At 37.9% G+C, this 16,078-nt stretch overlaps 1 protein-coding gene across 1 annotated transcript; it reads right to left on the bottom strand.

Moving 5' to 3' along the window:
• Positions 1-6,260: 6,260 nt before the first annotated feature.
• LOC145866011 (NLR family CARD domain-containing protein 3-like) lies at positions 6,261-13,913 on the bottom strand. Its single transcript, XM_082970895.1, has 2 exons — positions 13,895-13,913; positions 6,261-8,062 (listed from the first exon to the last, which is right to left on the bottom strand). The coding sequence occupies exons 1-2, from the start codon at positions 13,911-13,913 to the stop codon at positions 6,261-6,263; spliced, it is 1,821 nt and encodes a 606-aa protein (XP_082827021.1).
• Between the last annotated feature and the right edge of the window lie 2,165 nt (positions 13,914-16,078).

Genomic DNA, 16,078 nt, shown 5'->3' with positions numbered 1-16,078 from the left:
AGGAGGCTATGTTGCGAAATAGGAAGCCAATTCTAGATTTAATTTTGGATTGGAGATGCTTAATGTGAGTCTGGAAGGAGAGTTTACAGTCTAACCAGACACCTAGGTATTTGTAGTTGTCCACATATTTTAAGTCAGAACCATCCAGAGTAGTGATGCTGGACAGGCAGGCAGGTGCAGGCAGCGATCGGTTGAAGAGCATGCATTTAGTTTTACTTGTATTTAAGAGCAGTTGGAGGCCACGGAAGGAGAGCTGTATGGCATTGAAGCTCGTCTAGAGGTTAGTTAACACAGTGTCCAAAGAAGGGCCAGAAGTATACAGAATAACACCAATAACAAAGGGGGTCTGATCTTTGTGCCTCTGTAACTTTCTCATTCATCATCATTCACGATTCATTCATGATTATTCATAATCATGGTAGCATCCACATGAACGTAGAAGTGTTCAGAAACATCTTCTATTCTTACTGACAATACAAGTGAAGTGACTCCAAAATGACAGGACATTATTCACCATTCAGTTTCTATTAGGAAAAACATAATCCAAAACACAACCAAAACAAACTGCAAATGAATTCAACAAGTTAGTAGAATCACAAGCTTGATGTAATCACTGCAGGCATGGAATATGGTACAACTACTAAACTTATGACTACTTTAATACAATATAAGTGAATTTGTCCAAATAATTAAGACTTCTTCAAATGGGAGAACTACGTACAGAAAGTGCTTTAATTTCTAAATGGTAAAACAGATATATATGAAAATATCCTCAACTAAAAGGTGACATTCTGTAAGGTCACCTAATATGAAACATCTCAAATCCAAAATGCTGGAGCATTGCACCACATTTAAAACTGTAAGCTTCACTGTCCAAACACATATGGTGTGGACTATGTGTGTCTGGTAAACACATGTGGATCTAGTGAACAGTTATCACTTGTTGACCAACTACAGGAATACTGACCTCAGAGTCTCCAGTTTACAGTGGGGATTATCCAGTCCAGCAGAGAGCAGCTTCACTCCTGAATCCTTCAGGTCATTGTTACTCAGGTCCAGCTCTCTCAGGTGTGAGGGGTTTGACCTCAGAGCTGAGACCAGAGAAGCACAGCTTTCCTCTGTGACTAGACAGCCTGACAGCCTGCAAAGAGTCAAATCAAATTAAAATCACACTGCTATGCTTTGGTGGTGAAAATAGTGGCAGTATAATTTTTCAACATTTTTCAGATATCAGTGTCCTGAAACCTGCCATATCTATTCGTAAATTAATGTATCATCATTAAAAATGACAAATGATCAAAGTATTGCCTGCAGATAGAAACATGTATAGTACAAATATTTGAGTAGACTCACCAGACCAGTTTAAAAGCAGTATCAGTCAAAAGACAGACAGTGAGGTATCAGATTTAGATTGTATTGAGTATACAGTCCACACCATAGCTATTTTGACAGTGAAGCAAACATTTTAAATGTGGCTAAGTACGATCTTTGTCCCCATGTGCAGTTGCAAACTGTAGTCTGGCTTTTTTATGGTGGTTTTGGAGCAGTGGCTTCTTCCTTGCTGAGCAACCTTTCAGATTATGTCGATATAGGACTCGTTTTACTGTGGATATAGATACTTTTGTACCTGTTTCCTCCAACATCTTCACAAGGTCCTTTGCTGTTGTTCTGGGATTGATTTGCACCAAAGTAAGTTAATCTCTAGGAGACAGAACGTGTCTCCTTCCTGAGCGTAATGGCGGCTGTGTGGTCCCATGGTGTTTATACTTAAGTACTATTGTTTGAACAGATGAACGTGTTACCTTCAGGCGATTGGAAATTGTTCCCAAGGATGAACCATACTTGTGGAGGTCTACAATTTTTTTTCTGAGATCTTGGCTGATTTCTTTTCATTTTCCCATGATGTCAAGTAAAGAGGCACTGAGTTTGAAGGTAGGCCTTGAAATACATCCAAATGATGTCAATTAGCCTACCAGATGCTTCTAAAGCCATAACTTAATTTTCTGGAATTTTCCAAGCTGTTTAAAGGCACAGTCAACTTAGTGTATGTAAACTTCTGACTCACTGGAATTGTGATACAGTGAATTATAAGTGAAATAATCTGTCTGTAAACAATTGATTCAAAAATTACTTGTGTCATGCACAAAGTAATGTCCTAACCGACTTGCCAAAACTATATAGTTTGTTAACAAGAAATTTGTGAGAGGTTCAAAAACACGTTTTAATGACTCCAACCTAAGTGTATGTAAACTTCTGACTTCAACTGTATGTGATTGACGATTAAAAATTAAATTCTGATGATGCCATGATTAAGAAAAATCATGAATAAATCATGAATCAGAATGAGTGAGAAAGTTAGAGGCCACAACAGAACATGCTAACCTCTCACCATTACCAATAACAGAAGCTACAACAAAACATGCTAACCTCTCACCATTACCAATAACAGAGGCTACAACAAAACATGCTAACCTCTCACCATTACCAATAACAGAAGCTACAACAAAACATGCTAACCTCTCACCATTACCAATAACAGAGGCTACAACAAAACATGCTAACCTCTCACCATTACCAATAACAGAAGCTACAACAAAACATGCTAACCTCTCACCATTACCAATAACAGAGGCTACAACAAAACATGCTAACCTCTCACCATTACCAATAACAGAGGCTACAACAAAACATGCTAACCTCTCACCATTACCAATAACAGAGGCGACAACAAAACATGCTAACCTCTCACCATTACTAATAACAGAGGCTACAACAAAACATACTAACCTCTCACCATTACCAATAACAGAGGCTAAAACAAAACATGCTAACCTCTCACAGTTACCAATAACAGAGGATACAACAAAACATGCTAACCTCTCACCATTACCAATAACAGAGGCTACAACAAAACATGCTAACCTCTCACCATTACCAATAACAGAGGCTACAACAAAACATGCTAACCTCTCACCATTTCAAATAACAGAGGCTACAACAAAACATGCTAACCTCTCACCGTTACCAATAACAGAGGCTACAACAAAACATGCTAACCTCTCACCATTACCAATAAAAGAGGCTACAACAAAACATGCTAACCTCTCACCATTACCAATAATAGAGGCTACAACAAAACATGCTAACCTCTCACCATTACCAATAACAGAGACTACAACAAAACATGCTAAACTCTCACCATTACCAATAACAGAGGCTACAACAAAACATGCTAACCTCTCACCATTACCAATAACAGAGGCTACAACAAAACATGCTAACCTCTCACCATTACCAATAACAGTGGCTACAACAAAACATGCTAACCTCTCACCATTACCAATAACAGAGACTACAACAAAACATGCTAACCTCTCACCATTACCAATAACAGAGGCTACAACAAAACATGCTAACCTCTCACCATTACCAATAACAGAGGCTACAACAAAACATGCTAACCTCTCACCATTACCAATAACAGAGGCTACAACAAAACATGCTAACCTCTCACCATTTCCAATAACAGAGGTTACAACAAAACAGGCTAACCTCTCACCATTACCAATAACAGAGGCTACAACAAAACATGCTAACCTCTCACCATTACCAACAACAGAGGATACAACAAAACATACTAACCTCTCACCGTTTCCAATAACAGAGGGGGTATGATCCTTGTGCCTCTGTAACTTTCTCATTCATCATCATTCTTGAATCATTCTTATTCTTACTGACAATACAAGTGAAGTGACTCCAAAATGACAGGACATTATTCACCAATCAGTTTCTATTAGTAAAAACATCATCCAAAATACAATCAAAACAAACTGCAAATGAATTCAACCAGTTTGTAGAATCACAAGCTTGATGTAATCACTGCAGGCATGGAATATGGGACCAAATACTAAACTTATGACTACTTTAATACAATATAAGTGAATTTGTCCAAATAATTAAGACTTCTTCAAATGGTAGAACTACAGTGCCTTGCAAAAGTATTCATCCCCCTTGGCGTTTTTCCCATTTTGTTACAACCTGTAATTTAAATTGATTTTATTTGGATTTCATGTAATGGACAAACACAAAATAGTCCAAATTGGTCAAGAGAAATAAAAAAAATGACTTGTTTAAAAAATAAAGTTAAAAACAGAAAAGTGGTGCGTGCATATGTATTCACCCCCTTTGCTATGAAGCCCATAAATAATATCTGGTGCAACCAATTACCTTCAGAAGTCACATCATTAGTTAAATAAACTCCACATGTGTGCAATCTAAGTGTCACATGATCTGTCATATGATCTCAGTGTATATACACCTGTTCTGAAAGGCCCCAGAGTCTACAACACCACTAAGCAAGGGGCACCACCAAGCAAGCGGTACCATGAAGACCAAGGAGCTCTCCAAACAGGTCAGGGACAGAGTTGTGGAGAAGTACAGATCAGGGTTGGGCTATAAAAAAATATCTGAAACTTTTAACATCCCACGGAGCACTATTAAATCCGTTATTAAAAAATGGAAAGAATATGGCACCAAAACAAACCTGCCAAGAGAGGGCCGCCCACCAAAACTCACAGACCAGGCAAGGAGGGCATTAATCAGAGAGGCAACAAAGAGACCAAAGATAACCCTGAAGGAGCTGCAAAGCTCCACAGCGGAGATTGGAGTATCTGTCCATGGGACCACTTTAAGCCGTACACTCCACAGAGCTGGGCTTTACGGAAGAGTGGCCAGAAAAAAAGCCATTGCTTGAAGAAAAAAAATAAGCAGACACATTTGGTGTTCACCAAAAGGCATGTGGCAGACTCCCCAAACATATGGAAGAAGGTACTCTGGTTAGATGAGACTAAAATTGAGCTTTTTGGCCATCAATGAAAACGCTATGTCTGGTGCAAACCCAACACCTCTCATCACCCCGAGAAACTCATCCCCACAGTGAAGCATGGTGGTGGCAGCATCATGCTGTGGGTTTGTTTTTCATTGGCAGGGACTGGGAAACTGGTCAGAATTGAAGGAATGATGGATGGTGCTAGACACAGGGAAATCCTTGAGGGAAACCTGTTTCAGTCTTCCAGAGATTTGAGACTGCTAAAGCAACACTCGAGTGGTTTAAGGGGAAAAATGTAACTGTTTTGTAATGGCCTAGTCAAAGCCCAGACCTCAATCCAATTGAGAATCTGTGGTATGACTTACAGATTGCTGTACACCAGCAGAACCCATCCAACTTGAAGGAGCTGGAGCAGTTTTGCCTTGAAAAATGGGCGAAAATCCCAGTGGCTAGATGTGCCAAGCTTATAGAGACATTCCCCAAGAGACTTGCAGCTGTAATAGCTGCAAAAGGTGGCTCTATAAAGTATTGTCTTTGGGGGAGTGAATAGTTAAGCACGGTCAAGTTAAAATATTTTGCATCTTCAAAGTGGTAGGCATGTTTTGTAAATCATATGATACAAACCCCCAAAAATCAATTTTAATTCCAGGTTGTAAGGCAACAAAAAAAGGAAAAATGCCATGGGGGTGAATACTTTTGCAAGCCACTGTACATACATAAAATGGGAGAACTAGATACATAAAATGCTTTAATTTGTAAACGGTAAAACAGATACGAATAGTCTCAAATAAAAGGTGACATTCTGTACTGTCAACTAATATGAAACATTTGATCTCAAATCCAAAATGCTGGAGCACAGCACCAAATGTAAAACTGTAAGCTTCACTGTCCAAACACATATGGTGTGGACTATGTGTGCCTGGTAAACACATGTGGATCTGGTGAACAGTTACCACTTGTTGACCAACTACAGGAATACTGACCTCAGAGTCTCCAGTTTACTGTGGGGATTCCCCAGTACAGCAGAGAGCAGCTCCACTCCTGAATCCTTCAGGCCATTGTTACTCAGGTCCAGCTCTCTCAGGTGTGAGGGGTTTGACTCCAGAGCTGAGACCAGAGAAGAACAGCCTTTCTCTGTGACTCCACAGCCTGACAGCCTGCAACGAGATCATCATGACTTCACAAACACACTGTTAATTTAACACCAGTAGTGTAGAAGGACAACGGTAGATGCATTTGGTTTATTCTCTCAAACAACATATAGATTCATCTTCCGTCTCCTAGAATTGTATGGTCATAATGTTATATTAGATTGAATATCTGATTCAATATGTTATTCAATATAATATTATATACATATTATAATACATATTTTTTCTCTAAACTGAATATTGCTTCCTGATGATTAGTTCTTATATGTCATTTTATTTACTCACAGAGCAGCTCTGGAGGCTTTGACCACTGGCAGCAGCCTCAGAAGACCTTCCTCTGATCTGGAGTATTTCTTCAGGTCAAACACATAAAGCTCCTTTTCTGAAGTCAGCAACACAAAGACCAGAGCTGACCACTGTGCAGGTGACAGGTTGGGTTCTGAGAGACTTCCTGAGCTCAGGTAGCTTTGGATCTCCTCCACTAGAGAATGGTCATTCAGTTCATTCAGACAGTGGAACAGATTGATGCTCCTCTCTGGAGAGGGATTCTCCCTGATCTTCTCCTTGATGTACTTGACTGTCTCTTCATGGCTCTGTGAGCTGCTTCTTGTCTTTGTCAGTAGACCTCGTAAGTGCTTCTGATTGGACTCCAGTGAGAGTCCCAGAAGGAAGCGGAGGAACAGGTCCAGGTTTCCCATCTCACTTTGTAAGGCTTTATCCACAGCACTCTTGTAGACAGTAACTTCAGACTTGTCTCTGTACAGCAGAGAAAAGATACTGGAATTTGTTTGCTGTTTGTCCATGAGATTCTCATTGTTGTTGATGAATGAGAGGAACACATATACAGCAGCCAGAAACTCCTGAATGCTCAGATGAACGAAGCAGTACACCTTGTCCTGGTACAGCCCACATTCCTCTTTAAAGAGCTGTGTGCACAATCCTGAGTACACTGAGGCTTCATTGACATCAATGCCAGCCTCTTTCAGGTCTTCTTCATAGAAAATCAGATTGCCCTTCACTAGCTGTTGAAAAGCCAGTTTTCCCAGTGACAGAATGCTCTCTTTATTCCAGTGTGGATCTGTCTCTTCTTTCCCAAGATACTTTTCATTCTTCTGTTTGGTATGAAACACCACAAGGTGTGTGTACATCTCAGTCAGAGTCTTGGGCATCTCTTCTCTCTTATGTTTCAGCATGTGTTCGAGGACTGTTGCAGAAATCCAACAGAAGACTGGAATGTGACACATGATGTGGAGGCTCCTTGATGTCTTTATGTGTGAGATGATTCTGCTGGCCAGCTCCTCATCACTGAATCTCTTTCTGAAGTACTCCTCCTTCTGTGGGTCATTGAACCCTCGTACCTCTGTCACCTGGTCAACACACCCTGAAGGGATCGTATTGGCTGCTGCAGGTCGGGTAGTTATCCAGATGAGAGCAGAGGGAAGCAGATTTCCCTTGATGAGGTTTGTCAGCAGAACATCCACTGAGGTTGACTCTGTGACGTCCCAACAGATCTTGTTCTTCTGGAAGTCTAGGGGCAGTCGGCACTCATCCAGACCATCAAAGATGAACAGAACTTTGTACTTGTTGTAGATGGAGATTCTTGATTGTTTGGTTTCCATTGAGAAGTGATTGAGAAGTTCAATCAAAGTGTTTTTGTCCCCTTTCATCAAATTCAGCTCCCGGAAAGGGAATGAAAACACAAATTGGACATCCTGATTTGCTTTTCCTTCAGCCCAATCCAGAATGAACTTCTGCACAGAGACTGTTTTTCCAATGCCAGCGACTCCCTTTGTCAGCACAGTTCTGATGAGTTTGTCTTGTCCAATTAAGGGTTTGAAGATGTCGTTACATTTGATTGCAGTCTCTGGTCTTGCTTGTTTCCTGCTTGTTGTCTCAATCTGTCTCAGCTCATGTTCATTATTGACCTGTCCTGTTCCACCCTCTGTGATGTAGAGCTCTGTGTAGATCTGATTGAGAAGTGTTGGGTTTCCTTGTTTAGCGATTCCCTCAAATACACATTGAAACTTCTTCTTTAGATTAGATTTGAGTTCACGTTGGCAAATTACAGCAGGATCATCTGAATCTAGAAATAACACAGAGGATATTAATATTACATCTGTTTTAATGCCTACAGTATTGTAGGACTGTTATAAAGTTTTAATTATACTAATTTCTTCACTTAACTGACTGTTTAAATGTGTAAATGTTTTCATAATGCATTACAGACTGGTGTGACTGATTATATTATTATTGGTATCATTGATGGTATTATTAATGTTGTCTCTCTCTCTCCTCTGTCTCTCTCTCCGTCTCCTCTGTCTCTCCTCTGTCTCTCAATCCTGTCTCTCTCAATTCAATTCGCTGTATTGTCATGATGGAGCAATGTACATATTGCCAAAGCTTACAATATGAAAATAGTAAGAATCAAAATTGTCAACGGGATTGGTTGGTTGGTCTGTCGGACACTGTCCCTCAACTTATGGCAGGCAGCAATGTAGTGCGCTGCCAATCCACAGCTCTCATCAGAGAGGTCTTTGAAACCTTGAATAAGGGTTTCAAATTTGGGGAAATTACACTCTCTAATTTTTAATTTTTTTTACATTTTGTCAGGAAATGCAGCTCCGTCTCAGGTTCTGCTGTTGTGCAGTGGTTGCACAGCCTTTCCTCTACAGGGAGCCAGGTTTTCCTGTGTGTGTGTCTCTCTCTCTCTCTCTCTCTCTCTCTCTCTCTCTCTCTCTCTCTCTCTCTCTCTCTCTCTCTCTCTCTCTCTCTCTCTCTCAATTAATCACCACAACACATCCCTGCTGCTACTTGATGAAGTCACTAGGTGTTGTGTTAAGGCTGCTACAATATCATTGAGTTACACAGCTATTTTAGCTGTACTTTAGCTACAGCTTTTAAATGTTATAAAACAGCATTCAACATGAGGCAGACAGATCTTACATTTCTCCAGTGTGTCAGCAAGCTCCTTCTGGTTCATTTTCCTCAGGACGTGCAGTGTGATCTTCAGAGCCCCCTCTCTGGCACTGCTCTCCTGCTTCTCATCTTCAGCATCCACCACTTCCTCATCCTGCTTCTGACTCTCAAAGCCTTCTGGGAGTTCTGGACTAAGAATCCTCTTGAACATCTTCAGCTCGTTCTTCACAAATGTCATAATTTTCTCTTCAAGCAACTGAAATAAATCAAGTAAATAAGTTAAGCAAGAGAAGAAATGCTTTCTCATTAACACATTAATGAATAATTGACAGATCAACTTTACTTGAGGAAAACAAACACAAATGTTCATAACAGGACCACATACACTGAATATGGAGTCCAGGTCTGTTTGATGACTCTGGGAAGACTGACCACTGAGAATCTCTGACTCTGATCTCTCCTGTTGGTTTCTGTGGACAAAACATGAGATTACATCTCCTCATCCAGGGAGTACACACACACACACACACACACACACACACACACACACACACACACACACACACACACACACACACACACACACACACACACACACACACACACAAACAGGGAGGGAATGTTGTGTTTGTTTAATATTGTTTAAGGACTATGAAAATTGAAAAAATAAATGGGAAAATGGGAGAGGAGAAATGACTAGAGACAGTGTTGTTTAACTCACTGACCATGACCCATGAGTTCTTCTTACCTCTGTTCAGTAGAAAAGTCTCCCTCTCTAAAGTTTAGAGGTTCACCGATAGACCAGTCACTCTTCATGGACACACAGCTGGGAACAGGGGAGGCTGGTCTCTCCTGCTTGATTGGGCTTCAACAGAACAGAGACAAACATAACATCTCTCATCTACTCTGAGCTCAGATGGGGAAACACAAGAGTTTCATTACAAAACGCTAAATATCACTTTTCAGAAATGTTGGTAAATTATCTCATTTTTTAAAGAAATGATTAAACCACTACAAGGCTTTATAAAGACTTTTAAAGTGGGTAATTTCCACAACAAATGCACATTTGCTGTTATTTTCCCAACGTGAGAAACTGGGTCAAATTAACATGGCATCTGCAAGTGAATTCATCTTTAGATATCTAGGTGGGACAACCACATATCACAGTTAAATATACTGGATACCAACATTCCACTCCTGATAAACAATGGATATATAGATATCTAGGTGGATATATAGATATCTAGGTGGATATATAGATGTCTAGGTGGATATATAGATATCTAGGTAGATATATAGATATCTAGGTAGATATATAGATATCTAGGTGGATATATAGATATCTAGGTGGATATATAGATATCTAGGTGGATATATAGATGTCTAGGTGGATATATAGATATCTAGGTGGATATATAGATATCTAGGTGGATATATAGATATCTTGGTGGATATATAGATATCTAGGTAGATATATAGATATCTAGGTGTTTATAAATATATTGATATCTAGGTGGATATATAGATATCTTGGTGGATATATAGATATCTAGGTGGATATATAGATAGCTAGGTGTATATAAATATATAGATATCTAGGTGGATATATAGATATCTAGGTGGATATATAGATATCTAGGTGGATATATAGATATCTAGGTGGATATAGATATATAGATATCTAGGTGGATATATAGATGTCTAGGTGGATATATAGATGTCTAGGTGGATATATAGATATCTAGGTGCATATATAGATGTCTAGGTGGATATATAGATATCTAGGTGGATACATAGATATCTAGGTGGATATATAGATGTCTAGGTGGATATATAGATGTCTAGGTGGATATATAGATATCTAGGTGGATATATAGATATCTAGGTGGATATAGCGTTTTGCAAAAAACACATTTTCATACACATCTAAAATCTAGAACAGTTATATAGAATGTACCCATAAGTAATCATTTCTAATAAAAAAACTATTTAGAATATACATTCTTAAGCAATATTGTCAGCTCACCTCTTAGTTTTGGTGATATGTCCCCCAGAGATGCTCATTTTAGAGCACTGAGCTCTAAACAGAGATACAATATGTTGGTTGTGGTTAACACAGTGACAACTAAACAGAGATCCAGCATGTTGGTTGTGGTTAACACAGTGACAACTAAACAGAGATCCAGCATGTTGGTTGTGGTTAACACAGTAACAACTAAACAGAAATCCAGCATGTTGGTTGTGGTTAACACAGTGACAACTAAACAGAGATGCAGCATGTTGGTTGTGGTTAACACAGTGACAACTAAACAGAGATCCAGCATGTTGGTTGTGGTTAACACAGTGACAACTAAACAGAGATCCAGCATGTTGGTTGTGGTTAACACAGTAACAACTAATTTTTTTATTCATTATCTCTTAGAAATAAAACAGTTTACTAACAGACACATCCAAACAGTCAGGTGATTTAATGTAATTACTTTTTCTAGTCCAATGACTACTCAAAACCCTCCCACAAGGCCTGAACACTAACTAATAGCCCCTGATTGGCCTAAATCTTATTTTGGGGCGGCAGGTAGCCGGACGCGCGCACACGCACACACACACAGGGAGGAAATGTTGTGTTTGTTTAATATTGTTTTAGGACTGTGAAAATGGACAAAAGGAAAAGCCTATGGATTATGAAAACAACAACAATAAATGTGAAAATGGGAGAGGAGAAATGACTAGAGACAGTGTTGTTTAACTCACTGACCAATGAGTTCTTCTTACCTTTGTTCAGTAGAAAAGTCTCCCTCTCTAAACAGTATAGGTAGACCCATAGACTTGTCACTCTTCATGGACACACAGCTGGGAACAGGGGAGGCTGGTCTCTCCTGCTTGATTGGTCTTCAACACAACAGAGACAAACATTACATCTCTCATCTACTCTGAGCTCAGATGGGGAAACATAAGAGTTTCATTACAAAACGCTATAAATCACTTTTCAGAAATGTTGGTAAATTATCTCATTGTTTAAAGAAATGATTAAACCACTACAAGGCTTTATAAAGACTTTTAAAGTGGGTAATTTCCACAACAAATGCACATTTGCTGTTATTTTCCCAACGTGAGAAACTGGGTCAAATTAACATGGCATCTGCAAGTGAATTCATCTTTAGATATCTAGGTGGGACAACCACATATCACAGTTAAATATACTGGATACCAACATTCCACTCCTGATAAACAATGGATATATAGATATCTAGGTGGATATATAGATATCTAGGTGGATATATAGATATCTAGGTGGATATATAGATATCTAGTTGGATATATAGATGTCTAGGTGGATATATAGATGTCTAGGTGAATATATAGATATCTAGGTGGATATATAGATATCTAGGTGGATATATAGATATCTAGGTGGATAAATAGATATCTAGGTGGATATACAGATATCTTGGTGGATATATAGATATCTAGGTGGATATATAGATAGCTAGGTGTATATAAATATATAGATATCTAGGTGGATATATAGATATCTAGGTGGATATATAGATATCTAGGTGGATATAGATATATAGATATCTAGGTGGATATATAGATATCTAGGTGGATATATTGATGACTAGGTGGATATATAGATGTCTAGGTGGATATATAGATGTCTAGGTGGATATATAGATATCTAGGTGGATGTATAGATATCTAGGTGGATATATAGATATCGAGGTGGATATATAGATATCTAGGTGGATATATGGATGTCTAGGTGGATATATAGATATCTAGGTGGATATATAGATGTCTAGGTATATATATAGATATCTAGGTGGATATATAGATATCTAGGTGGATATAGATATATATTTATCTAGGTGGATATATAGATATCTAGGTGGATATATAGATATCTAGGTTGATATATAGATATCTAGGTGGATATATAGATGTCTAGGTGGATATAGAGATGTCTAGATGGATATACAGATATCTAGGTGGATATATAGATATCTAGGGGGATATATATATCGATATCTAGGTGGATATATAGATATCTAGGTGGATATATAGATATCTAGGTGGATATATAGATGTCTAGGTGGATATATAGATATCTAGGTGGATATATAGATATCTTGGTGGATATATAGATATCTAGGTGGATATATAGATATCTAGGTGGATATATAGATATCTAGGTGGATATATAGATGTCTAGGTGGATATATAGATATCTAGGTGGATATATAGATATCTAGGTGGATATACAGATATCTAGGTGGATATATAGATATCTAGGTGGATATATATATATATCTAGGTGGATATATAGATATCTAGGTGGATATATAGATATCTAGGTGGATATATAGATATCTAGGTGGATATATAGATATCTAGGTGGATATATAGATGTATAGGTGGATATATAGATGTCTAGGTGGATATATAGATATCTAGGTGGATATATAGATGTCTAGGTGGATATATAGATATCTAGGTGGATGTATAGATATCTAGGTGGATGTATAGATATCTAGGTGGATATATAGATATCTAGGTGGATATATATATATATCTAGGTGGATATATAGATATCTAGGTGGATATATAGATATCTAGGTGGATATATAGATATCTAGGTGGATATATAGATATCTAGGTGGATATATAGATGTCTAGGTGGATATATAGATATCTAGGTGGATATATAGATATCTAGGTGGATATACAGATGTCTAGGTGGATATATAGATATCTAGGTGGATATATAGATATCTAGGTGGATATATAGATATCTAGGTGGATATATAGATGTCTAGGTGGATATATAGATATCTAGGTGGATATATAGATATCTAGGTGCATATAGCGTTTTGCAAAGAAAGACAGTTTCATACACATCTAAAATCTAGAACAGTTATATAGAATGTACCCATAAGCAATCATTTCTGAATAAAAAGCATTTTAGAATATACATTCTTAAGCAATATTGTCAGCTCACCTCTTAGTTTTGGTGTCATGTCCCCCAGAGATGCTCATTTTAGAGGCAGGACCCCCCTCCTCTCTCTCCCCAGAGAGACTCATTTTAGAGCACTGACCCCTGTAAACAGAGATCCAGCATGTTGGTTGTGGTTAACACAGTGACAACTAAACAGAGATCCAACATGTTGGTTGTGGTTAACACAGTGACGTCCTAAACAGAGATCCAACATGTTGGTTGTGGTTAACACAGTGACAACTAAACAGAGATCCAGCATGTTGATTGTGGTCAACACAGTGACAACTAAACAGAGATCCATCATGTTGGTTGTGGTCAACACAGTGACAACTAAACAGAGATCCAGCATGTTGGTTGTGGTTAACACAGTGACAACTAAACAGAGATCCAGCATGTTGATTGTGGTCAACACAGTGACAACTAAACAGAGATCCATCATGTTGGTTGTGGTCAACACAGTGACAACTAAACAGAGATCCAGCATGTTGGTTGTGGTTAACACAGGGACAACTAAACAGAGATCCAGCATGTTGGTTGTGGTTAACACAGTAACAACTAAACAGAGATCCAGCATGTTGGTTGTGGTTAACACAGGGACAACTAAACAGAGATCCAGCATGTTGGTTGTGGTTAACACAGTAACAACTAAACAGAGATCCAGCGTGTTGGTTGTAGTTAACACAGTGACAACTAAACAGAGATCCAGCATGTTGGTTGTGGTTAACACAGTGACAACTAAACAGAGATCCAGCAGGTTGATTGTGGTTAACACAGTGACAACTAAACAGAGATCCAACATGTTGGTTGTGGTCAACACAGTAACAACTAAACAGAGATCCAGCATGTTGGTTGTGGTTAACAGTGACAACTAAACAGAGATCCAGCATGTTGGTTGTGGTTAACACAGTGACAACTAAACAGAGATCCAGCATGTTGGTTGTGGTTAACACAGTGACAACTAAACAGAGATCCAGCATGTTGGTTGTGGTCAACACAGTAACAACTAAACAGAGATCCAGCATGTTGGTTGTGGTCAACACAGTGACAACTAAACAGAGATCCAGCGTGTTGGTTGTAGTTAACACAGTGACAACTAAACAGAGATCCAGCATGTTGGTTGTGGTTAACACAGTGACAACTAAACAGAGATCCAGCATGTTGGTTGTGGTTAACACAGTGACAACTAAACAGAGATCCAGCATGTTGGTTGTGGTTAACACAGTGACAACTAAACAGAGATCCAGCATGTTGGTTGTGGTTAACACAGTGACAACTAATTATTGACTGTCAATTGTTCTCATGTATTCATTATCTCTTAGAGAAATAAAACATTTACTAACAGACATAGAAACAGTCAGGTGATTTAAAGCATCACATGAACATGTTGTTGTGACATTTCATCTCCATGGTAACTGTCAATAATAATAATAATAAGTCACTGTTTGTTAAGGTAGTCATAGACAGAACAACAACAATAATAATAATAATAATAATAATAATAAGTCACTGTTTGTTAAGGTAGTTATAGACAGAACATCAACAATAATAATAATAATAATAATAATAATAATAAGTCACTGTTTGTTAAGGTAGTTATAGATAGAACAATAACAATAATAATAATAATAATAATAATAATAATAATAAGTCACTGTTTGTTAAGGTAGTTATAGACAGAACAACAACAATAACATCAATAATAATAATAATAATAATAATAATTAATAATAAGTCACTGTTTGTTAAGGTAGTTATAGACAGAACAGCAACAATAATAATAATAATAATAATAATAATAAGTCACTGTTTTTAAGGTAGTTATAGACAGTACAGCAACAATAACAATAATAATAATAATAATAAGTCACTGTTTGTTAAGGTAGTTATAGACAGAACAACAACAATAACAATAATAATAATAATAATAATAACAATAATAATAATAAGTCACTGTTTGTTAAGGTAGTTATAGACAGTACAGCAACACGAGGCCATGTCTCACATGTATTTGTATTCACTAACAGTAGGCTATTTATTGTCTTTCAATCTGTTCTTTTCTAAACATATCTGAGAATATAGACAGAAGGGCTAAAACGGGCATGATTGATCCAAGGAGGAAATTGTTGAACCATTCAGAAAGGTTTTTTGCATCAAGTGAGAGATTTTATATTATTTAAAGTAGACTAG

This window comes from Salmo salar, unplaced genomic scaffold, assembly GCF_965601325.2.
Source record: "Salmo salar unplaced genomic scaffold, fSalSal1 ptg000117l, whole genome shotgun sequence".
Classification (NCBI taxonomy): domain Eukaryota; kingdom Metazoa; phylum Chordata; class Actinopteri; order Salmoniformes; family Salmonidae; genus Salmo; species Salmo salar.
The sequence above is the reverse complement of the archived record's forward strand: the minus strand, read 5'-3'. Positions and strand labels throughout refer to the sequence as shown.